Here is a 24,245-nt window from a genome sequence, read left to right as displayed (position 1 = left end):
TGCGGATGACTCTGCAGCACCGAACGAGAGAACTCCAGGTCCTCCTCAGCCAGGGTATCAAATTTGTAGAATTTTGCAAACGTGTTTGCCCCTGACCAAGTAGCAGCTCGGCAAAGTTGTAAAGCCGAGACCCCTCGGGCAGCCGCCCAAGATGAGCCCACCTTCCTTGTGGATTGGGCATTTACAGATTTTGGCTGTGGCAGGCCTGCCACAGAATGTGCGAGCTGAATTGTACTACAAATTCAACGAGCAATCGTCTGCTTAGAAGCAGGAGCACCCAGCTTGTTGGGTGCATAAAGTATAAACAGCGAGTCAGACTTTCTGACTCCAGCCGTCCTGGAACATATATTTTCAGGGCCCTGACAACGTCTAGCAACTTGGAGTCCTCCAAGTCCCTAGTATCCGCAGGTACCACAATAGGTTGGTTCAGGTGAAACGCTGACACCACCTTAGGAAGAAACTGGGGACGAGTCCGCAGTTCTGCCCTGTCCGAATGGAAAATCAGATATGGGCTTTTGTAAGACAAAGCCACCAATTCTGACACTCGCCTGGCCGAGGCCAGGGCCAACCGCATGGTCACTTTCCATGTGAGATATTTAAAATCCACAGATTTGAGCGGTTCAAACCAATGTGATTTGAGGAATCCCAACACTACGTTGAGATCCCACGGTGCCACTGGAGGCACAAAAGGGGCTGTATATGCAATACTCCCTTAACAAACGTCTGGACTTCAGGAACTGAAGCCAATTCTTTCTGGAAGAAAATCGACAGGGCCGAAATCTGAACCTTAATGGACCCCAATTTGAGGCCCATAGACACTCCTGTCTTCAGGAAATGCAGGAATCGACAGAGTTAAAATTCCTCCGTGGGGGCCCTCCTGGCCTCACACCACGCAACAATTTTTCGCCAAATACGGTGATAATGTTGTGCGGTCCCCTCCTTCCTGGCTTTGATCAGGATAGGAATGACTTCCTCCGGAATGCCTTTTTCCTTCAGGATCCGGCGTTCAACCGCCATGCCGTCAAACGCAGCCGCGGTAAGTCTTGGAACAGACAGGGTCCCTGCTGAAGCAGGTCCCTTCTTAGCGGCAGAGGCCATGAGTCCTCTGTGAGCATCTCTTGAAGTTCCGGGTACCAAGTCCTTCTTGGCCAATCCAGAGCCACGAGTATAGTTCTTACTCCTCTCCGTCTTATAATTCTCAGTACCTTGTGTATGAGAGGCAGAGGAGGGAACACATACACTGACTGGTACACCCACGGTGTTACCAGAGCGTCCACAGCTATTGCCTGAGGGTCTCTTGACCTGGCGCAATACCTGTCCAGTTTTTTGTTCAGGCGGGACGCCATCATGTCCACCTTTGGTCTTTCCCAATGGTTCACAATCATGTGGAAGACTTCCCGATGAAGTCCCCACTCTCCCGGGCGTCGGAATGAACACTGCTGACAGTGCTATCACCTGATTTTCCGCCCAGCGAAGAATCCTTGCAGTTTCTGCTATTGCCCTTCTGCTTCTTGTGCCGCCCTGTCTGTTTACGTGGGCGACTGCCGTGATGTTGTCCCACTGGATCAATACCGGCTGACCTTGAAGCAGAGGTCTTGCTAAGCTTAGAGCATTGTAACTTGCCCTTAGCTCCAGTATATTTATGTGGAGATAATTCTCCAGACTTGATCACACTCCCTGGAAATTTTTTCCCTGTGTGACTGCTCCCCAGCCTCTCAGGCTGGCATCCCTGGTCACCAGGACCCTTCCTGAATGCCGAATCAGCGGCCCATTAGTAGATGAGTACTTTGCAGCCACCGCAGAAGAAACACCCTTGTCCTTGGAGACAGGGTTATCCGCTGATGCATCTGAAGATGCGATCCGGACCATTTTTCCAGCAGATCCCACTGAAAAGTTCTTGCGTGAAAACTGCCGAATGGAATCGCTTCGTAAGAAGCCACCATTTTTTCCCAGGACCCTTGTGCAATGATGCACTGACACTTTTCCTGGTTTTAGGAGGTTCCTGACTAGCTCGGATAACTCCCTGGCTTTCTTCTCCGGGAGAAACACTCTTTTCTGGACTGTGTCCAGAATCATCCCTAGGAACAGCCGATGTGTCGTCGGAAACAACTGCGGTTTTGGAATATTTAGAATCCACCCGTGCTGTCGTAGAACTACTTGAGATAGTGCTACTCCGACCTCCAACTGTTCTCTGGACCTTGCTCTTATCAGGAGGTCGTCCATTTTCTTTGAAGAAGAATCATCATTTCGGCCATTACCTTGGTAAAGACCCGGGGTGCCGTGGACAATCCAAACGGCAGCGTCTGAAACCGATAGTGACAGTTCTGTACCACGAACCTGAGGTACCCTTGGTGAGAAGGGCAAATTGGGACATGGAGGTAAGTATCCCTGATGTCCCGGGACACCCTATAGTCCCCTTCTTCCTGGTTCGCTATCACTGCTCTGAGTGACTCCATCTTGATTTGAACCTTTGTAAGTGTTCAAATATTTCAGATTTAGAATAGGTCTCACCGAGCCTTCTGGCTTCAGTACCACAACATAGTGTGGAATAATACCCCTTTCCTTGTTGTAGGAGGGGTACTTTGATTATCACCTGCTGGGAATACAGCTTGTGAATTATTTCCAATACTGCCTCCCTGTCGGAGGGAGACGTTGGTAAAGCAGACTTCAGGAACCTGCGAGGGGGAAACGTCTCGACTTTCCAATCTGTACCCCTGGGATACTACTTGTAGGATCCAGGGGTCCTGTACGGCCCCAGCGTCATGCTGAGAAACTTGGCAGAAGCGGTGGAGGGCTTCTGTTCCTGGGAATGGGCTGCCTGCTGCAGTCTTCTTCCCTTTCCTCTATCCCTGGGCAGATATGACTCTTATGGGGACGAAAGGACTGAGGCTGAAAAGACGGTGTCTTTTTCTGCAGAGATGTGACTTAGGGTAAAAACGGTGGATTTTCCAGCAGTTGCCGTGGCCACCAGGTCCGATGGACCGACCCCAAATAACTCCTCCCCTTTATACGGCAATACTTCTTTGTGCCGTTTGGAATCTGCATCACCTGACCACTGTCGTGTCCATAAACATCTTCTGGCAGATATGGACATCGCACTTACTCTTGATGCCAGAGTGCAAATATCCCTCTGTGCATCTCGCATATATAGAAATGCATCCTTTAAATGCTCTATAGTCAATAAAATACTGTCCCTGTCAAGGGTATCAATATTTTTAGTCAGGGAATCCGACCAAGCCACCCCAGCTCTGCACATCCAGGCTGAGGCGATCGCTGGTCGCAGTATAACACCAGTATGTGTGTATATACTTCTTAGGATATTTTCCTTGAGGACGGCCCTATCTGGAGACGGTACCGCCACTTGTTTTGATAAGCGTGTGAGCGCCTTATCCACCCTAAGGGGTGTTTCCCAACGCGCCCTAACTTCTGGCGGGAAAGGGTATACCGCCAATAATTTTCTATCGGGGGAAACCCACGCATCATCACACACTTCATTTAATTTATCTGATTCAGGAAAAACTACAGGTAGTTTTTTCACACCCCACATAATACCCTTTTTTGTGGTACTTGTAGTATCAGAAATATGTAACACCTCCTTCATTGCCCTTAACAAGTAACGTGTGGCCCTAAAGGAAAATACGTTTGTTTCTTCACCGTCGACACTGAAATCAGTGTCCGTGTCGACCGACTGAGGTAAATGGGCGTTTTAAAGCCCCTGAAGGTGTTTGAGACGCCTGGACAGGTACTATTTTGTTTGCCGGCCGTCTCTGTTGACATTATCACGTAATTCCTTGAATAAGCCATCCATTCCGGTGTCGACTCCCTAGAGAGTGACATCACCATTACAGGCAATTGCTCCGCCTCCTCACCAACATCGTCCTCATACATGTCGACACACACGTACCGACACACAGCACACACACAGGGAATGCTCTGATAGAGGACAGGACCCCACTAGCCCTTTGGGGAGACAGAGGGAGAGTTTGCCAGCACACACCAAAAACGCTATAATTATACAGGGACAACCTTTATATAAGTGTTTTTCCCTTATAGCATTTTAATATATATAGTCATATCGCCAAATAAGTGCCCCCCCTCTCTGTTTTAACCCTGTTTCTGTAGTGCAGTGCAGGGGAGAGCCTGGGAGCCTTCCCACCAGCATTTCTGTGAGGGAAAATGGCGCTGTGTGCTGAGGAGAATAGGCCCCGCCCCCTTTTCGGCGGGCTTCTTCTCCCGTTTTTCTGAGACCTGGCAGGGGTTAAATACATCCATATAGCCCCCAGGGGCTATATGTGATGTATTTTTAGCCAGAATAAGGTATTATCATTGCTGCCCAGGGCGCCCCCCCCAGCGCCCTGCACCCTCAGTGACCGCTGCTATGAAGTGTGCTGACAACAATGGCGCACAGCTGCAGTGCTGTGCGCTACCTTATGAAGACTGAAAAGTCTTCTGCCGCCGGTTTCTGGACCTCTTCATTTTTCGGCATCTGCAAGGGGGTCGGCGGCGCGGCTCCGGGACGAACCCCAGGGTGAGACCTGTGTTCCGACTCCCTCTGGAGCTAATGGTGTCCAGTAGCCTAAGAAGCCAATCCATCCTGCACGCAGGTGAGTTCACTTCTCTCCCCTAAGTCCCTCGATGCAGTGAGCCTGTTGCCAGCAGGACTCACTGAAAATAAAAAACCTAACAAAACTTTTACTCTAAGCAGCTCTTTAGGAGAGCCACCTAGATTGCACCCTTCTCGGCCGGGCACAAAAATCTAACTGAGGCTTGGAGGAGGGTCATAGGGGGAGGAGCCAGTGCACACCACCTGATCCTAAAAGCTTTTACTTTTGTGCCCTGTCTCCTGCGGAGCCGCTAATCCCCATGGTCCTGACGGAGTCCCCAGCATCCACTTAGGACGTCAGAGAAAAATAAATAAATCTTCCCCCATAATACATATTAACATGTCACTACGATATTTAGGTGTGGTCACTTTATTTCTGTAATAAATGCATGCCATTATTATAATAAATCATTTCTGGACACATTTCCTGTAGTGTAGTGCATCACAGCAGCCTGTTTCATTTCCATACTTTCAATCATCTTTTCATAATCCAAGCTGTTTTTTTTGGATTAAGAAAATATGGAAATAATAATAAAAAAAAACAATTATAAAAGTTAAAGGAGGCACATATTCGAATTATAAAAACCAGGGAAGGGCAAAACTGCTGGAAATATGCGGAACAGAACCTTGGTAAATTTACCCACATCTCCTCCACTCCTACAGTGCATGAGATCCATTCTTCCCTTAATAATCCAAAAACATCTTATTTGCAGGTATACAGTGATACTAATTTAAAAGCGATCCGGATGCTAGGTATGAGATGGGAAGACCTATGGGGATAGAGAAGGTCTGACAAACTCAACAATATCTAGATCTTACAAAGGGATCGGTATGAATTGTTGGCGCACGGTATCCTGGCAGTCATAATACAGTCACCATGATCCCAGATGATGGAAAGGCCGACAGGGGTGAGTGTGGGGTGTTCTTCCCTCTGTTCCCGCAGCCTAACCCTATCCTTAGTGACTGACCCTAGCCAGCCCACGGAGGTGGCTAAACCTAAGTCCTCATCCCCGCTGCCTAAACCTAACCCTCGCTTCCCCGCAGCCTTGCCCTACACCCCCCAACCCCCAAGAAGTGCCCAACTCTAATCCTCCCTCCCCGCTGTCTAACACTAGCATCCTGTCTGGTCCTAAACCTATCTTAAACCTAACCTGCCTATAGTTACAGTCGGGATGCCGACTGTCTGGCTTCCGTTCTCGGACTCCTGGCCCTTTTGGCGTTCTAGCATCGGGATTCTAAAGGGTGTCGGGATTCCAGCGTCAATGTTTCCACTACAGGGATCCCGACAGCAGGCATTGTGACTACATCCCCTTAAAATCTCAGTGCATAGGTTATGCAAATAAGAGAAGAACTTCAAGTGCGGAGAGACAGAAAATCCCTGAAGTTCCAAAACACAATTCTTACACCAAACAAAAACCCATAAATAATACTTTACGACTTTGCAGAGTAACAGTGCATAAGCCTGCTATTCTGAAAGGAATAATAAACATCTGACAATGAAAAGCAGCATTCTCTAAAGTACGATAAAACATTCTCATGCAGGGAATTTAAAAAATGTATTTTATTTGACAGTTTATCGCTCCTTTACGATGGCTGCTACTTTTAAAGACAAATTGATTTAATAAAATAATATTAAAATCAGCCTGTCTACCACGTATTCCTATGTATGACAAAATGTAATCATTTCAGAAGCATTAACGTTTTTTTGTTTTTTATATGGCCGATAGGAAGCAGCGTTTCCTCACAGCCGGTGTATGTTTTAGATTAACAGCACAAAACATTTCCAACCATCATATTCAATCAGTATCCTCTGTATGCAGTTGCCATATGCAAATTAGAATGGGAAAAAAACGATCCTCATCCGAAGATATATAGTAATACCGGTATGGTTTTGTGTGCAGGGACAGAACTTTACAGAATAAAACATAGATTAACTCCTCCTGTGAGAGACTGTGAACTTACTTTAGACCAGGACAAATCGAGAAGGTCAGCTGTGTGTCCCTTGTATTTACAAAACGGCACCTGGCGAAAAGGTGCATTTTTATCATCTGCATCATTATCGTCCCCTCCACTGAAAGCCTTAAAAAAAATAAAAATAAAATGTAAATAGCTGTTTATCAATCTAAAGTCTAAATGCTGTGATTGACTGGCGTGGAGTACCGTTTACCTAAGTACAAAACATATTGATCAGAAGTTGCATATCATGCATAAGGCAGTACACAAATAATTATCTATTGTGGGTAAATAATGCTGAAAATATGGTCTAATTAATTGCTCAGCCATTATTCTCAATTAAGCATGTCTTCCTCAACCTTGAAAGACTGTCACATTGCAGTGTGTGTGATCAGTAATCAGCTGACTGTGTTGTCAATACTCAGACCAGCATATCCCAACGCATGTGCCAGGTCACAATTCTGTGTCACGATGCCAGGTTGCTTGCGTCATAAGACTTTATGGGAACTAAAAGAAAGTATCTCAAAATTAAAATGATTCTTTGCAATTGCAATATGGTTTAAATATGAACCCCCCTCCTCCACGAGCTGGGTGCCTGTGTGCCCCCTTGGATAAGGTCCTGAGCAGAACTTCTAAGTAACCCGGACCATGCCCCCCCCCCTCATTCCGCTCACCCTTGGTATTTACTACATGTAAAGTCAATTTTGACTGACTGAGAGCACAAGACTGTCCAAGTAACACCCCTTACAGCTGCACCTCTCCCAGTTAGGGAGAAGATATCATTACATTAAATGGTACTCTTGCAGCTCTTATTGCGTGAGTGAGGTAAATGGGAATTGTAATATTTGGGCGGAATCCTTAAGCATTTGATCTTTTCCACCTGGTACAGAGTGGGAGATACGTACCGCACCATCTGTATCCGATTTGGAAGAATTAAGACTTTCCTGAGACGGTGAGGGAGAAACTCGCCCTGTATAAAAGAAGAAAAACTCACAAAATGAGAAGTAATAGACATTAATGTGTGCCCTATTAAGTGGGGTTTTCTTGCCTAGGTTTCCTCCAGGTAATCAGGTTCCCCCCCACACACACACAATCCCAATATACATGTCTGTGTTATAGAGAACTCAGACACTATGCTGCTACTATGTGCGTACCAAACATCTGATTGTAAACAGTGTTAAAGGAAAAATAAAATGTGCTTACACTGTAACATGGGCAGAACAGTACCTGTCTACAGGGAAGAGGTGAACAATGCAGCTAATGTGCTTCCACCAGACCATGTCCTACAGTAGTTCTGCACAAGAGGCCTTGCTCTGCCACTGTTATACAGCAGACTCTCTGACCCAACAACTCACATGGATCCGGTTACACCTGACCACAACCTTCATGTCTATGTTACTGGACAGTAAAAACTGCTATTCGCGAAAGGGCCATATCAGGGCAATTGAGCCTAAATGGAACAAAGAGCTGGTCATTTAGTGACTAGTATGAATTACCTGACCTGCCTTTCTGTGAGTAGGATAACTTAATGCATATATACGGAATCCTAAAATAAAAATGGTACTTTTTTTTTTTGTACAAATAACTGCAAAAATAGGAATTTAATACCTTCCAGTAATACCTTTTCTTGTAGTCCATAGTGGATACTGGGGAACTGTACTTTAGTACCGTGAGGTACAGATAAGGTCCACTGGAGCCCGACACTTTCAAAACATTTAGGGGTATATTCAATTGAGGTCGGATCCATTCCAAAATGCATTTTTTCGGAATTGATCTGACGCAGGCTATTCAATGCCCATCTCAATTCGACTTTAAAAATGTCGAATTGAGATGAGGGACCGGAGAGGAGGGAGACCAGCGGGAAGACGGAGGACAGCCGCGGGCAGACGGGGGACAGCAGCGCTGTAAGCGGGACCTCACTTGCTGGAGCCGGGTGGACGCTGCTGTGAGCGGCGGCTTTGCCACATCCTCCTGCAGCGCTGTGCTGTAGCGTTGCTGTCCCCCGTCTGCCCGCAGCTCTCCCCCCTCTCATCCACTCAGGTCCCTCATCTCAGTTCAACTTTTTTTTTTTAAGTCGAACTGAGATGGTCGGAAACGGAGCCAAAACCTGTTGAATTTGGCCCCGATTTCCTCAGAAGCACGTGAATCTGCAGCTATACCGCCGATTCACGTACTATTCGACAAGTCGAATTTCCAGCCTTGTCGAATAAAAAAACTGGGGACTGAATAGGTTGGAACGCCTTCCGACCTGAAAAAGTCTAAAACCGACGTCTTTTCAACAAGACGGCAGTTTCAACCTTAATTGAATATACTCCTTAGTGTGTGTATGTGTGTGCTGGCTCCTCCCTCTATGCCCCTCCTACCAGACTCGGTCTACGAAAACTGTGCCCAAGGAGACTGACATATCATGAGAAAAGAACATATACAATAGCGGTGAGGCAACAAGCCAACACACAACCAAACGAACCGGAGCGCTAGCCGAACAGACGATAGCGACAACCAGCATAACAAGGACAGCAAAGCTAATCTAACATAGTAAAGGGCCGCTACTGCGGCCCAACCAACACTTACATCCAGTAATCAGGATACGAAACACTGAGGAAGGAGCCCAGTATCCACTACGTACTACGAGAAAAGGGATTGCCGGTAGGTATTAAATTCCTATTTTCTCTTACGTCATAGTGGATACTAGGGAACTGTACCTTAGTACCGTGGGGAAGTCCCAAAGCTCCCAAAACGGGTGGGAGAGTGCTGAGACCCCTGCAAAACCGCCTGACCAAACTGAAGGTTCTCCTTGGCCAAGGCGTCGAACCTACAGAACTTCACAAACGTGCGCGAACCAGACCAAGTAGCAGCTTGGCACAACTGTAAAGCCGAAATACCCGGGCAGCCGCCCAGGAAGAACCCACCGACCTTGTCGAGTGGACCTGAATAGACGTCGGCAAAGGCAGAGCCGCCGAAGTATAGGCCTGTTGAATAGACAACCTGAGCCAACGAGCAACAGATTGCTTAGAAGCTGGCCGACCAATTTTGGTGGCATCATAAAGGACAAACAGCGATTCAGATTTCTGATGACGAGCCGTCCTTTTGATATAAATCCTCAAAGTCCTCACCACATCCAGGGACTCAGGGCCCACAGAAACGTCAGCCAACACCGAAACTACAATCGGCTGATTCACGTGAAAGACTGACACCACTTTAGGCAAAAACTGAGGCCGAGTCCTGAGCTCAGCCCTATCTTCATGAAAAATCAAGTACAGGCTCTTACAGGATAAGGCCCCCAATTCAGAAACCTGTCTTGCAGACACCAATGCCAGCAACATGACAGTCTTCCAAGTGAGAAATCTCAATTCCACCTTCTGTAAGGGTTCAAACCAGTCCGACTGAAGAAAGGACAAAACCACATTTAGATCCCATGGAGCCATGGGAGGGACAAAAGGTGGCTGCATACGAAAAACTCCTTTTCAGGAAAGTCTGTACCTCCGGCAACGATGCAAGTTGCTTCTGGAAGAAAATGGAAAGACGAAATCTGTACTGTGATGGAGCCCAACCGTAGGCCCATATACACACCTGCTTGCAGGTAAAGCAGAAAACGACCAATCTGCAATTCCACGGGAGAAACTTTTCTTCCCTCACACCAAGAAACATATTTCTTTCAAATACGGTGGTAGCGTTTCGATGTAACCACCTTCTGGGCCTGTACCATAGTGGAAATAACCTTGGAAGGGAGACCCTTTCTGGCTAGAATCTCCCTCTCAACTTCCAAGCCGTCAAACTTCAAAGCCGCTCTAAGTCTAGATAGTCGAATGGACCTTGTTTTAGAAGATCCTTTTGAAGCGGCAGAGGCCAGGGTTCCTCCAGAGACATGCTCAGGAGGTTTGTGTACCAGGCCCGCCAAGGCCAATCCGGGGCAATTAGAATTGCCCAAACGCTTTCCCTTTGGAGTCTTTTTAGAACCTTTGAAATGAGCGGGATTGGAGGGAACAGTTAAACAAACTGCTAAGTCCATGGGGTCGTCGGCACGGCCACTGCCACAGCCTGCGGATCCCTCATAGTTTCTTGTTGAGATGAGAAGCCATCAGGTCCATCTGCAGACACCTCCACCGGTGAACCAATTGTAAAAACACCTGAGGATGAAGGCCCCATTCCCCTGGATGGAGGTCATGCCTGCTGAGGAAGTCCGCCTCCCAGTTGTCCACTCCTGGAATGAATATGGCTGAGATGGCCCTTGCGTTGGCCTCCACCTAGAGGAGTATCTTTGACACGTCTCGCATTGCTGCTCTGCTTCTTGTTTCCCATACCTTCCTGTCCTCGGCCGGGAGGGGAAAGGAGGATAACAACCTCGAACGGTTTTACATTTTTTGTCAGGGTTCACCGATGCCTCCCTGGCCAGGGAGTTCAATTCCTTTGACACAGGAAACGTGGCTCATGATTTTGGTATTACGATAAAGTACAATTTTTCATCTGGTTCTGCATCCTGATCGGGTTTGTTAAGAACTTCCCTCACAGCATAAATGAGGGCCTCCACCCCGGGGGACAGAGAGCTGCCCTCCTCCATATCATCTGTTTCATCCAAATCAGGCAGGTCAGAATCAGAATCAGAATCAGACTGTAGCACTTATGGAAGTGAGCGTTTATGTGAAACCAACAGAGGGGGCTGAGAAGCCTTTCTGTTATCTGCAGCTTTAGCCATACAATCAGACTGTCTTAACGGGTTCACTACGATATGCCAGCGGTCGGGCTCCCGGCGACCAGCATACCGGCGCCGGGAGCCGACCGCCGGCTTACCGACAGTGTGGCGAGCGCAAATGAGCCCCTTGCGGGCTCGCTGCGCTTGCCACGCTACGGGCACGGTGGCGCGCCACACTATTTTATTCTCCCTCCAGGGGGGTCGTGGACCCCCACGAGGGAGAATAAGTGTCGGTATGCCGGCGCCGGTATACTGTGCGCCGGGATCCCGTCAGTCGGCATACTGAAGACCACCCGTCTTAACACCTCTCTCTCCTTCCTAGCAGCAGCCAGTTCTGAATTAACATTATGAATCATGCTCTTAAATGTATCTAACCAGTCAGGTGCCTGTGAACTGCTTTCCCGTGGGGATAATGAACACTGTTCACACATGAGGGACCCCCCTGAAGAATGGGTAGAATTACAAGCAGCACACAACTGTCAGCTGACATGATTTTACAGGGACAATGTAGTGAAACCCACTGAATACATTCACGACCGTTAACCGGGACCCCGGTGTTAACACTCACCGCACCTGCGTCTCTTCGGCATCTGTTAGAGGGTTGCGGCTTGCTGCTGGAGTGTGCACACAGTGTGGTGTGTGAAACAGCACCTCAGAGGCTCAGCGTCCTGTCAGCAAGGATTACGAACCATTAACCCTCAGAAGGTTGGTTCGGTCCCCCCTCTAAATCCCATGAAGCAGGTAGACTGGTTGCCAACCAGTACTACCTGGGAAAAAAAAAAAACTAAAATAAAAAATGAAGGAAACTCTCTGGAGCTCCAGAGGAATGCACCCGGCTCCTTGGGCACATTTTTCTAAACTGAGTCTGGTAGGAGGGGCATAGAGGGAGGAGCCAGCCCACACATACACACACTAAAGGTTTTTAAAGTGCCAGGCTCCAGTGGACCCGATCTATACCCCACGGTACTAAAGCACAGTTCCCCAGTATCCACTAGGACGTAAGAGAAAGCAGGATAAATGCCTCAATGACGCTATTTATATATGGGCGCTTCAGTATTTTAAAAAGTGGGTTGTGCAGAGTAGGACAACGGCTTATGACGAATTACAACATCCACCTAAGGAGGTTCCACCCCTCTGAATCTGTAGAGAAGGACAGGCAGATATAGGGGCAGATATATCAAGCCTGGAGAAGTGATAAAGTTGAAGGTGATAACGCGCTATCCAATCAGCTTGTAGATGTCATTTTTCAAACTCATCCTGTAATGTGACAGTTAGGAGCTGATTGGCTGGCGCGTTATCACCTTCCAGTTTAACACTTCTCCTAGTTTAATACATTTGCTCTATAGTGCCTTAGCACAAGCCAACGCAAAGAAGATTTTAAGCAAAACTGCCTAGGGCCTGGTTCCTCTGTCTGTAGGTGATGGGTACACATTAAAGCTTATAATACAGGTACTCATTTTAATAAATGTATATTTTAAGATTAGACACATTGCAATGAACAGTACATTTATACCTTCTGTGTTATACTTGATCCTCATGTTATTGAAGTAATCAAAAGCATTTTTAAGAACCCATATCCTCACAATATTATCCTGCCCGGCGGATGCAAGTAATCGTCCACAGTGAGAAAACTTCATTGTCCAGACAGCGCCCTAGCAGAACACACAGAAGAATAAAAAAAATTGCAAATAAAGATCGCTATATAGCTCAAACCATTACTGTAACATCCCTCCCTATCTTTCCTATATCAGTTGATTCCCTATGTGTACAAGAGGAAAAGAGAAAGCACTCTCTGGCTGGGGCACTCCATCTAAGATGTAATAGGTATGCATTAAAGGTGTATGTACTGTAAATGTATGAATAATATCTATCTGCCAAATAGTAAAACCACAAGCCTCATATTGTATAGGTCCCCTTGTGGTGCCAAACAGCTCTGACCCATGGACGCATGGACACCAAAAGACCTCTGAATATGTCCTGTGGTATCTAGCACCAAAACATGCACAGCAGATCTTGTTCCCAGCAGATCCCACAGATCGGATTCAAATCTGGGGAATTACGAGACCAAGTCAACACCTTGAATGCTTGGTCATGTTCCTCAAACCATTCCTGAACAGATTTTTCAGAGTGTGGGCGTATTATCCTGCTGAAAGAGGCCACTGCCATCAGGGAATACCATTGGTGTGCTTAGCCTACAACATTCAGGTACAGTAGGTGGTATGTGTCAAAGCAGCATCCACATGAATGGAACATTGTCCAGAGCACCACACGCGTCTGCCGGCTTGCCATCTTCCCATAGCGCTTCCTGGAACCATCTCTTCCACAGGTAAACAACACTCACGTATTCAGCCGTCCACATGATGAAAAAGAAACCATGATTCATCAGACCAGGCCACCTTCATTACTTCACGGTCCAGTCCTGATGCTCACATTTCAGGAGTGTACAGGGGTCAGCATAGGTACTTTTAGCGGTCTATGGCTGCAGAGTAAGTAGGGGATGCACTGTGTGTTCTAACACCTTGTATCAAAATTACCATTAACTTTGTCAGCAAATCGTGCTACGCTAGTTCTACTGTGGTGCGTGCTCCCCATACACGCACCATGCCAGTCAATGAGCCTTGGGCGCCCTGACCCTGTCACGGATTATCCTCCCATAAACCACTATTGGTATGTACTAACCACTGCATACTTTGAACACCCCACAGGACATGCCATTTCAGAGGTACTTTGACCCAGTCATCTAGCCATCACAATTTTGTCAAAGTTACTCAGATCTTTATGCTTGTCCATATTCCTGCTCCAACTTCAAGACCCAAGTTCTGACTGTTCACTTGTTGCCTAATATATCCCACTCCTTGACAGGTGCCATTGTAAAGATATAATCAAGGATATTCACTTCACCTGTCAGTTGTTTTAATGTTATTGATAATTGGAGATATATAAACAAGTCTCAAAACAATACAAATATATTAAAAACTAAAAAGGATAACGTCCTAATGATACCTTAGAGATGGTCATTAGATTGCCACACTGGTTAAAAAAAAATGGATTAAATATGTGGTGAGGAGTAAGGTGAAAATAGATTTTTTAAAAAGCGTTGAATGATTTTAAAATATACCAGCACAGTCCATATTATAAATAAAAAATAACAATTGTTTTTGTGTGCACTTCATGCTGTAGTAGTAATATAAATCTTCATAGTCTGCCCTGAATTATGCAACATGGGGAAAAAAATAAGAATTTACTTACCGATAATTCTATTTCTCGTAGTCCGTAGTGGATGTTGGGGACTCCGTAAGGACCATGGGGAATAGCGGCTCCGCAGGAGACTGGGCACATCTAAAGAAAGCTTTAGGACTATCTGGTGTGCACTGGCTCCTCCCCCTATGACCCTCCTCCAAGCCTCAGTTAGGATACTGTGCCCGGACGAGCGTACACAATAAGGAAGGATTTTGAATCCCGGGTAAGACTCATACCAGCCACACCAATCGCACCGTACAACTTGTGATCTGAACCCAGTTAACAGCATGATAACAGAGGAGCCTCTAGAAAAGATGGCTCACTACAGCAATAACCCGATTTTTTGGTAACAATAACTATGTACCAGTATTGCAGACAATCCGCACTTGGGATGGGCGCCCAGCATCCACTACGGACTACGAGAAATAGAATTATCGGTAAGTAAATTCTTATTTTCTCTAACGTCCTAAGTGGATGCTGGGGACTCCGTAAGGACCATGGGGATTATACCAAAGCTCCCAAACGGGCGGGAGAGTGCGGATGACTCTGCAGCACCAATTGAGAGAACTCCAGGTCCTCCTCAGCCAGGGTATCAATTTTGTAGAATTTTACAAACGTATTTGCTCCTGACCAAGTAGCTGCTCGGCAAAGTTGTAAAGCCGAGACCCCTCGGGCAGCCGCCCAAGATGAGCCCACCTTCCTTGTGGAGTGGGCATTTACAGATTTTTGGCTGTGGCAGGCCTGCCACAGAATGTGCAAGCTGAATTGTACTACAAATCCAACGAGCAATAGTCTGCTTAGAAGCAGGAGCACCCAGCTTGTTGGGTGCATACAGGATAAACAGCGAGTCAGATTTTCTGATTCCAGCCGTCCTGGAAACATATATTTTCAGGGCCCTGACAACGTCTAGCAACTTGGAGTCCTCCAAGTCCCTAGTAGCCGCAGGCACCACAATAGGTAGGTTCAGGTGAAACGCTGAAACCACCTTAGGGAGAAACTGAGGACGAGTCCTCAATTCCGCCCTGTCCGAATGGAAAATCAGATAAGGGCTTTTACAGGATAAAGCCGACAAATTCTGACACGCGCCTGGCCCAGGCCAGGGCCAACAGCATGACCACTTTCCATGTGAGATATTTTAACTCCACAGATTTAAGTGGTTCAAACCAATGTAACTTTTGGAACCCAAAAAACTACATTGAGATCCCAAAGTGCCACTGGAGGCACAAAAGGAGGCTGTATATGCAGTACCCCTTTTACAAACGTCTGAACTTCAGGGACTGAAGCTAGTTCTTTTTGGAAGAAAATTGACAGGGCCGAAATTTGAACCTTAATGGACCCCAATTTCAGGCCCATAGACACTCCTGTTTGCAGGAAATGTAGGAATCGACCCAGTTGAATTTTCTCCGTCGGGCCTTACTGGCCTCGCACCACGCAACATATTTTCGCCAAATGCGGTGATAATGTTTTGCGGTTACATCCTTCCTGGCTTTGATCAGGATAGGGATGACTTCATCCGGAATGCCTTTTTTCCTTCAGGATCCGGCGTTCAACCGCCATGCCGTCAAACGCAGTCGCGGTAAGTCTTGGAACAGACAGGGTCCTTGTTGGAGCAGGTCCCTTCTTAGAGGTAGAGGCCACGGATCCTCCGTGAGCATCTCTTGAAGTTCCGGTTACCAAGTCCTTCTTGGCCAATCCGGAGCCACGAATATAGTGCTTACTCCTCTCCATCTTATCAATCTCAGTACCTTGGGTATGAGAGGCAGAGGAGGGAACACATACACTGACTGGTACACCCACGGTGTTACCAGAGCGTCTACAGCTATTGCCTGAGGGTCCCTTGACCTGGCGCAATACCTGTCGAGTTTTTCCCAACGGTTTATAATCATGTGGAAGACTTCTGGTTGAAGTCCCCACTCTCCCGGGTGGAGGTCGTGCTGAGGAAGTCTGCTTCCCAGTTGTCCACTCCCGGAATGAATACTGCTGACAGTGCTATCACATGATTTTCCGCCCAGCGAAGAATCCTTGCAGCTTCTGCCATTGCCCTCCTGCTTCTTGTGCCACCCTGTCTGTTTACATGGGTGACTGCCGTGATGTTGTCCGACTGGATCAACACCGGCTGACCTTGAAGCAGAGGTCTTGCTAAGCTTAGAGCATTGTAAATGGCCCTTAGCTTCAGGATATTTATGTGAAGTGATGTCTCCAGGCTTGACCATAAGCCCTGGATATTCCTTCCCTGTGTGACTACTCCCCAGCCTCGCAGGCTGGCATCCGTGGTCACCAGGACCCAGTCCTGAATGCCGAATCTGCGGCCCTCTAGAAGATGAGCACTCTGCAACCACCACAGGAGGGACACCCTTGTCCTTGGTGACAGGGTTATCCGCTGATGCATCTGAAGATGCGACCCGGACCATTTGTCCAGCAGGTCCCACTGGAAAGTTCTTGCGTGGAATCTGCCGAATGGGATTGCTTCGTAGGAAGCCACCATTTTACCCAGAACCCTTGTGCATTGATGCACTGAGACTTGGCTCGGTTTTAGGAGGTTCCTGACTAGCTCGGATAACTCCCTGGCTTTCCCCTCCGGGAGAAACACCTTTTTCTGGACTGTGTCCAGGATCATCCCTAGGAACAGAAGACAAGTCGTCGGAACCAGCTGCGATTTTGGAATATTGAGAATCCAATCGTGCTGCCGCAACACTACCTGAGATAGTGTTACACCGACCTCCAACTGTTCCCTGGATCTTACCCTTATCAGGGAATCGTCCAAGTAAGGGATAACTAAAATTCCCTTCCTTCGAAGGAATATCATCATTTCGGCCATTACCTTGGTAAAGACCCGGGGTGCCGTGGACCATCCATACGGCAGCGTCTGAACTGATAGTGACAGTTCTGTACCATAAACCTGAGGTACCCTTGGTGAGAAGGGTAAATTTTGACATGAAGGTAAGCATCCTTGATGTCCCGAGACATCATGTAGTCCCCTTCTTCCAGGTTCGCAATCACTGCTCTGAGTGACTCAATCTTGAATTTGAACCTCTGTATGTAAGTGTTCAAAGATTTTAGATTTAGAATCGGTCTCACCGAGCCGTCCGGCTTCGGTACCACAACAGTGTGGAATAATACCCCGTTCCCTGTTGCAGGAGGGGTACCTTGATTATCACCTGCTGGGAATACAGCTTGTGAATGGCTTCCAAAACTGTCTCCCTGTCAGAAGGAGACATCGGTAAAGCCGACTTTAGGAAAACGGCGAGGGCGAGACGTCTCGAATTCTAATTTGTACCCCTGAGATATCACCTGAAGGATCCAGGGGTCTACTTGCGAGTGAGCCCACTGCGCGCTGAAATTCATTGAGACGGGCCCCCCACCGTGCCTGATTCTGCTTGTAAAGCCCCAGCGTCATACTGAGGGCTTGGCAGAGGCGGGAGAGGGTTTCTGTTCCTGGGAACTGGCTGATTTCTGCAGCCTTTTTCCTCTCCCTCTGTCACGGGGCAGAAATGAGGAACATTTTGCCCGCTTGTCCACGAAAAGACTGCGCCTGATAATACGGCGTCTTCTCATGTTGAGAGGCGACCTGGGGTACAAACGTGGATTTCCCAGCTGTTGCCGTGGCCACCAGGTCTGAAAGACCGACCCCAAATAACTCCTCCCCTTATTAAGGCAATACTTCCAAATGCCGTTTGGAATACGCATCACCTGACCACTGACGTGTCCATAACCCTCTACTGGTAGAAATGGACAACGCACTTAGACTTGATGCCAGTCGGCAAATATTCCGCTGTGCATTACGCATATATAGAAATGCATCTTTTAAATGCTCTATAGGCAAAAATATACTGTCCCTATCTAGGGTATCAATATTTTCAGTCAGGGAATCCGACCACGCCAACCCAGCACTGCACATCCAGGCTGAGGCGATTGCTGGTCGCAGTATAACACCAGTATGTGTGTAAATACATTTTAGGATACCCTCCTGCTTTCTATCAGCAGGATCCTTAAGGGCGGCCATCTCAGGAGAGGGTAGAGCCCTTACAAGCGTGTGAGCGCTTTATCCACCCTAGGGGGTGTTTCCCAACGCACCCTAACCTCTGGCGGGAAAGGATATAATGCCAATAACATTTTAGAAATTATCAGTTGTTATCGGGGGAAAACCACGCATCATCACACACCTCATTTAATTTCTCAGATTCAGGAAAACTACAGGTAGTTTTTCCTCACCGAACATAATACCCCTTTTTGGTGGTACTCGTATTATCAGAAATGTGTAAAACATTTTTCATTGCCTCAATCATGTAACGTGTGGCCCTACTGGAAGTCACATTTGTCTCTTCACCGTCGACACTGGAGTCAGTATCCGTGTCGGCGTCTATATCTGCCATCTGAGGTAACGGGCGCTTTAGAGCCCCTGACGGCCTATGAGACGTCTGGACAGGCACAAGCTGAGTAGCCGGCTGTCTCATGTCAACCACTGTCTTTTATACAGAGCTGACACTGTCACGTAATTCCTTCCAACAGTTCATCCACTCAGGTGTCGACCACCTAGGGGGTGACATCACTATTACAGGCAATCTGCTCCGTCTCCACATCATTTTTCTCCTCATACATGTCGACACAAACGTACCGACATACAGCACACACACAGGGAATGCTCTGATAGAGGACAGGACCCCACTAGCACTTTGGGGAGACAGAGGGAGAGTTTGCCAGCACACACCAAAGCGCTATATATATACAGGGATAACCTTATATAAGTGTTTTTCCCCTTATAGCTGCTGTATTGTTAATACTGCGCCTAATTAGTGCCCCCCTCTCTTTTTTAACCCTTTCTGTAGTGTAGTGACTGCAGGGGAGAGCCAGGGGAGCTTCCCTCCAACTGAGCTGTGAGGGAAAATGGCGCCAGTGTGCTGAGGAGATAGGCTCCGCCTCTTTTTTGCGGACTTTTCTCCTGCTTTTTTATGGATTCTGGCAGGGGTTAAAATTCATCCATATAGCCCTGGGGGCTATATGTGATGTATTTTCGCCAGCCAAGGTGTTTTTATTGCTGCTCAGGGCGCCCCCCCCTAGCGCCCTGCACCCTCAGTGACCGAAGTGTGAAGTGTGCTGAGGAGCAATGGCGCACAGCTGCAGTGCTGTGCGCTACCTTGGTGAAGACAGGATGTCTTCTGCCGCCGATTTTCAGGACCTCTTCTGTCTTCTGGCTCTGTAAGGGGGCCGGCGGCGCGGCTCTGGGACCCATCCATGGCTGGGCCTGTGATCGTCCCTCTGGAGCTAATGTCCAGTAGCCTAAGAAGCCCAATCCACTCTGCACGCAGGTGAGTTCGCTTCTTCTCCCCTTAGTCCCTCGATGCAGTGAGCCTGTTGCCAGCAGGTCTCACTGAAAATAAAAAAACCTAAACTAAAACTTTCACTAAGAAGCTCAGGAGAGCCCCTAGTGTGCACCCTTCTCGTTCGGGCACAGAGATCTAACTGAGGCTTGGAGGAGGGTCATAGGGGGAGGAGCCAGTGCACACCAGATAGTCCTAAAGCTTTCTTTAGATGTGCCCAGTCTCCTGCGGAGCCGCTATTCCCCATGGTCCTTACGGAGTCCCCAGCATCCACTTAGGACGTTAGAGAAAAAGACAAAGCTCAAGTCTGACAGAGGGCGAGCAAAGCGGCAGGGAGAGGGCGAGCAAAGCGGCAGGGAGAGGGCGAGCAAAGCGGCAGGGAGAGGGCGAGCAAAGCAGCAGGGAGAGGGCGAGCAAAGCGGCAGGGAGAGGGCGAGCAAAGCGGCAGGGAGAGGGCGAGCAAAGCGGCAGGGAGAGGGCGAGCAAAGCGGCAGATAATGAAAATGTAAATAAGAGTTTGTTACCATGTGTTCTCCACTGAGATCTTGCACCACTTTGATCTGCTCAAAGTCATAAGGGCCCTTGAAACCATGAGCAGCTTTGAACTTCACGGGCCTGGTGTACGGCATTCCTTCATCATCACTGGACGATGGGTCATCTGGATCAGTGTGAAAGACTGAGGGCCAGAGTAAACCATTAGTACACAAAACTACACATATTCAAGATAATACTAACAACAACTCCAGTAACAGTGTGTCTGACAATAACGAGTACATATGTAAACTTTCCCATGCTTGAACAGAATATGAAATGCATAACAACATTTCATTTAGTCTTTATTCTGCCTGATATCCGACTCTCTATACTTTAAAATGACACCATCTTAAATACAAAGCTTAGATTGGAGCAATAAAACAGAACATGTTGTCCTATGACCAATGTTAAAGGAAACACTCAATGTAGCATCTGTTACTGCTGGAAGGTGACAGTGTCAGCGCTTGATATAACTGTGATGAGATTATGAGGTAAGTGCTGTGACTATACTCCCACAGAAGTGTCCACAAACAGCGGACTGACCACGGAAGCAATTTTTTGCATTTCAATGTCCAATTTTAAAGTGAATAATGTGGGCACAGAGAAAGATGACAATATAGTAATCTCCTGATGGCTATTTTGAAGTTAGGTGAATGAAGTTCAGCCAGGGTACTGTAGCTTTAAAGCCATCTGTGTTTACGCATCCTAAGGGTTACGACCCTCAATTGATGCAATATTAAGTCATTATAAAATTGGAGACACTTCCAAAACGCACAAAAGATAAATTTTTTTTTACATTTAAATGTTACAGTATTGCAGAAATTGTAACGGATGTAACCAACCTTCATCTCGGACACTTTTCACTTTATTCACCGCTCGCTCTCCATACTCTTCTGCCAGATGTTTAGCCCTTTTCACCTTTTTACCCAAGAATTTTTTTAACTGCGTCCTTGAAATTCAAGGAAAAAAAAATAAAAAAAATCAGATCCCACGTTTTCAGGTCACTGAACCATCACAGTTAAAGTGACCGTTAAGTTTAATTCAGACAAACCTGATAACATTCATGACATGTTACGGAATCTCACTAATCAAATCAATAGTGGTCTTAATAGATTACTGTGTTATGTCTCCACCAATGAACATTTGGAAGTGAACGTTATAATGAATATAGCTGTGTCTTGTGTCAGCAATACATAGTGACAATATGACCTGACAGACAGCCCAGACGGGGTGAGCACGGTAGGTGGTCCATGCCAAATCATAAGCCAAAACACAATAAATGCACAAAGTATTAGTGACTTCTGATTAGCACATCACAATGAGACAAGAGCACAGATCACCACCAGAATACAGAGTCACTGCATTTACAAAGAATTAAAAGACTTAAATGTTTTATGCACATTAAAAAGTCATTATAAAACCCATGGTCCGTGTACGTGCACAAAACAGCTAACTAATTCACACATCTACATTTAAAAGTTTCAAGAACTTATCAGACCTGAATGTATTTGCAGTAAAGCTGTGATCGTGGGGGGTGGGTGGGTGAAATTTTTATAGCTATGTGACTTAGCAAGGGTGGAAAGATCCCCCAAGGTGGATTTGCCGGATGAGAAACTAAATGTAGAAACTTATCAAATCACTGGACCTGCCGCCAGAGCGATGGTACTTTTAGATAAATATTTGCAAATTTTTGAAGCTATGTATGATGCAGCACCTTCAGGTAAGTTAAAAAGGATCCAAAAATCAAGTTAAAAATGTTCCACCCCCCCAAAAGAAAAACGCACCAAGCTCTTCCTCTCCCTTAAACAGAATAAGGGCGATTTAGTTTTTTTACAAGAAACTCATTTTAAGAAATCCCTCCACCCTGACCTAAAGTCTAAAACCTACCCTACCACTTTTCATGCGTGTGATGCTACACACAAGAAGAGGGGAGTCTCCATTTTGATAGCGTCCCATCTCATGTTTGAATTGGTGGACAGTCATGTGGATAAATCAGGCAGATGGCTCATACTTATTGGGAAACTAAATGACGTCCTATGTACCCTTGTTAATGTCTATGCACCAAACCAGAATCAGGCCGCATTTTTTAGGAAGCTGAATATGCATCTGACAAGACTCTGTAGAGGGGAAGTAATAGTGGCAGGTGATTTTAACGAAGTACTAGATGCCTCATTGGATAGATCCTCCCCTCCCTCTCTTCGCTCTTCTATCCCTACACGCCTGACACCGGCATCTCTGGCCCTACTAGACATTTTGAAATCCCAGCTGCTATTTGACTCTTTCAGGCTAACTGACCCTCACACTAGAGACTATACTTTTTTTTCCTCTGTGCACAAGTCCTATTCTAGGATAGACATGATCCTACTCAGCCGAGACCTGTCCGCTAAACTTAATTCTACTAGTATACTTCCTATGATATGGTCCGACCACTGCCCGATCACAGCTGACCTCTACTCTATTGCCCCTCGTCCTCCCCCTACATCATGGCGGATGAACGACTCATTGTTACATAATCAAGAAATCACAGATCAGATTAAATGTTGCCTCACTGAATACTTTTTACTTAATGATCTTTCAGAGATATCACCTATCACTCTGTGGGAGGCTCATAAGGCTGTCTTACGTGGCCATTTGATTAGCCAGGCGTCCAGGTTTAAAAAGTCCCGGGAAGCTAGTTTCCTCTCCCTTTCCACCAAACTTCAGACCCTAGAACGCCAACATAAACTCTCCCCTACCCCTTCCAACTTAGAGTCCTTGCTGGAAGTGCGGTCTGCGATAGCGCTATCCCTGTCGGAGCGTACGGCAAGGACTCTTCAGAAGCTTAATCAGACTTTCTATGAGAAGGGGGACAAAGCCGATAGAATATTGGCATCCCGCCTTAGAGCACAGAGGTCAAGAAATAACATTCTGGCGGTGCACACTGAGTCTGGTGGGATCACTTATGCTCCGGAGGATATAAATAGGGTGTTCCGGGACTATTATAACAAGCTCTATAATCTAAACCAAACCGACTCGGGCCATGATCCCCCAGATGCTTCGATATCAGAGTTCTTGCATCGAGCTAATCTCCCTCGGCTATCTGAATTCGACTCTTCGGAGCTGAACAAAGATATCACAGATGATGAAATAGCTGCCGCTCTGAAGACTTTCAAATCTTCTAAAGCGCCGGGCCCTGATGGCTTTACGGTTTCTTACTATAAAAAATTCGCCTCCATTCTGGTCCCCCACCTCAGGGTACTGTTTAATGCTGTACTACACGGCACCCCATTCCCGAGTAATATGCTGGAGGCCAGGGTTATAGTTATCCATAAAGAGGGCAGGGATCCTCGGAACTGCGATAACTATCGGCCGATATCCCTATTGAATCTGGACATCAAACTCTATGCAAAAATTTTGGCTATCCGTCTAAATAGTGTGCTCCCTGATTTGATACATTATGACCAAGTGGGATTTATCCCGGGTCGTCAGGCCAGGGATAACACTAGAAGAGCGATAGACCTTATACAATTGTTGAATTGCAGACAAACCCCATCCATTATCCTCTCTCTCGACGCCGAAAAGGCGTTCGACCGTATCTCATGGCCTTTCCTATTTCATACACTGCAAGCGTTTGGGATTTCAGCAGAATATTTGACGGGAGTCTCCGCTCTATACTCCTCCCCTATAGCTAAGGTCCTCACTAACGGAATATTATCCCCTCCCTTCCCGCTGTCCAATGGCACAAGACAAGGATGTCCTCTCTCTCCACTAGTGTTTGCCATGGTCATTGAACCCCTGGCCGCTATGATAAGAAACTCTGATGGAATTAGGGGAGTGAAGGTGGGCCCGCAGGAGTCTAAGATCTCGCTTTTTGCAGATGATGTTTTGTTGTCACTTACCCAGCCGCAGTCCTCTCTCCCCGCCCTAT

At 46.9% G+C, this 24,245-nt stretch overlaps 1 protein-coding gene across 3 annotated transcripts in view; it reads right to left on the bottom strand.

The window, feature by feature from the left end:
- Positions 1 to 24,245, bottom strand: part of WDR44 (WD repeat domain 44) — a 212,930-nt gene that overhangs the window by 55,849 nt on the left and 132,836 nt on the right. For all 3 annotated transcript variants that reach the window (XM_063937554.1, XM_063937555.1, XM_063937553.1), the window contains 5 exons: positions 21,181 to 21,287; positions 20,329 to 20,480; positions 12,760 to 12,898; positions 7,462 to 7,526; positions 6,566 to 6,682 (listed from right to left, as the gene is read on the bottom strand). In XM_063937554.1, coding sequence (XP_063793624.1) covers positions 6,566 to 6,682; positions 7,462 to 7,526; positions 12,760 to 12,898; positions 20,329 to 20,480; positions 21,181 to 21,287 — 580 coding nt within the window. The remainder of the gene's footprint in view (positions 1 to 6,565; positions 6,683 to 7,461; positions 7,527 to 12,759; positions 12,899 to 20,328; positions 20,481 to 21,180; positions 21,288 to 24,245) is intronic.

Source organism: Pseudophryne corroboree, chromosome 8 (assembly GCF_028390025.1).
Source record: "Pseudophryne corroboree isolate aPseCor3 chromosome 8, aPseCor3.hap2, whole genome shotgun sequence".
Classification (NCBI taxonomy): domain Eukaryota; kingdom Metazoa; phylum Chordata; class Amphibia; order Anura; family Myobatrachidae; genus Pseudophryne; species Pseudophryne corroboree.
This window is presented reverse-complemented; position numbering and strand designations above follow the sequence as displayed.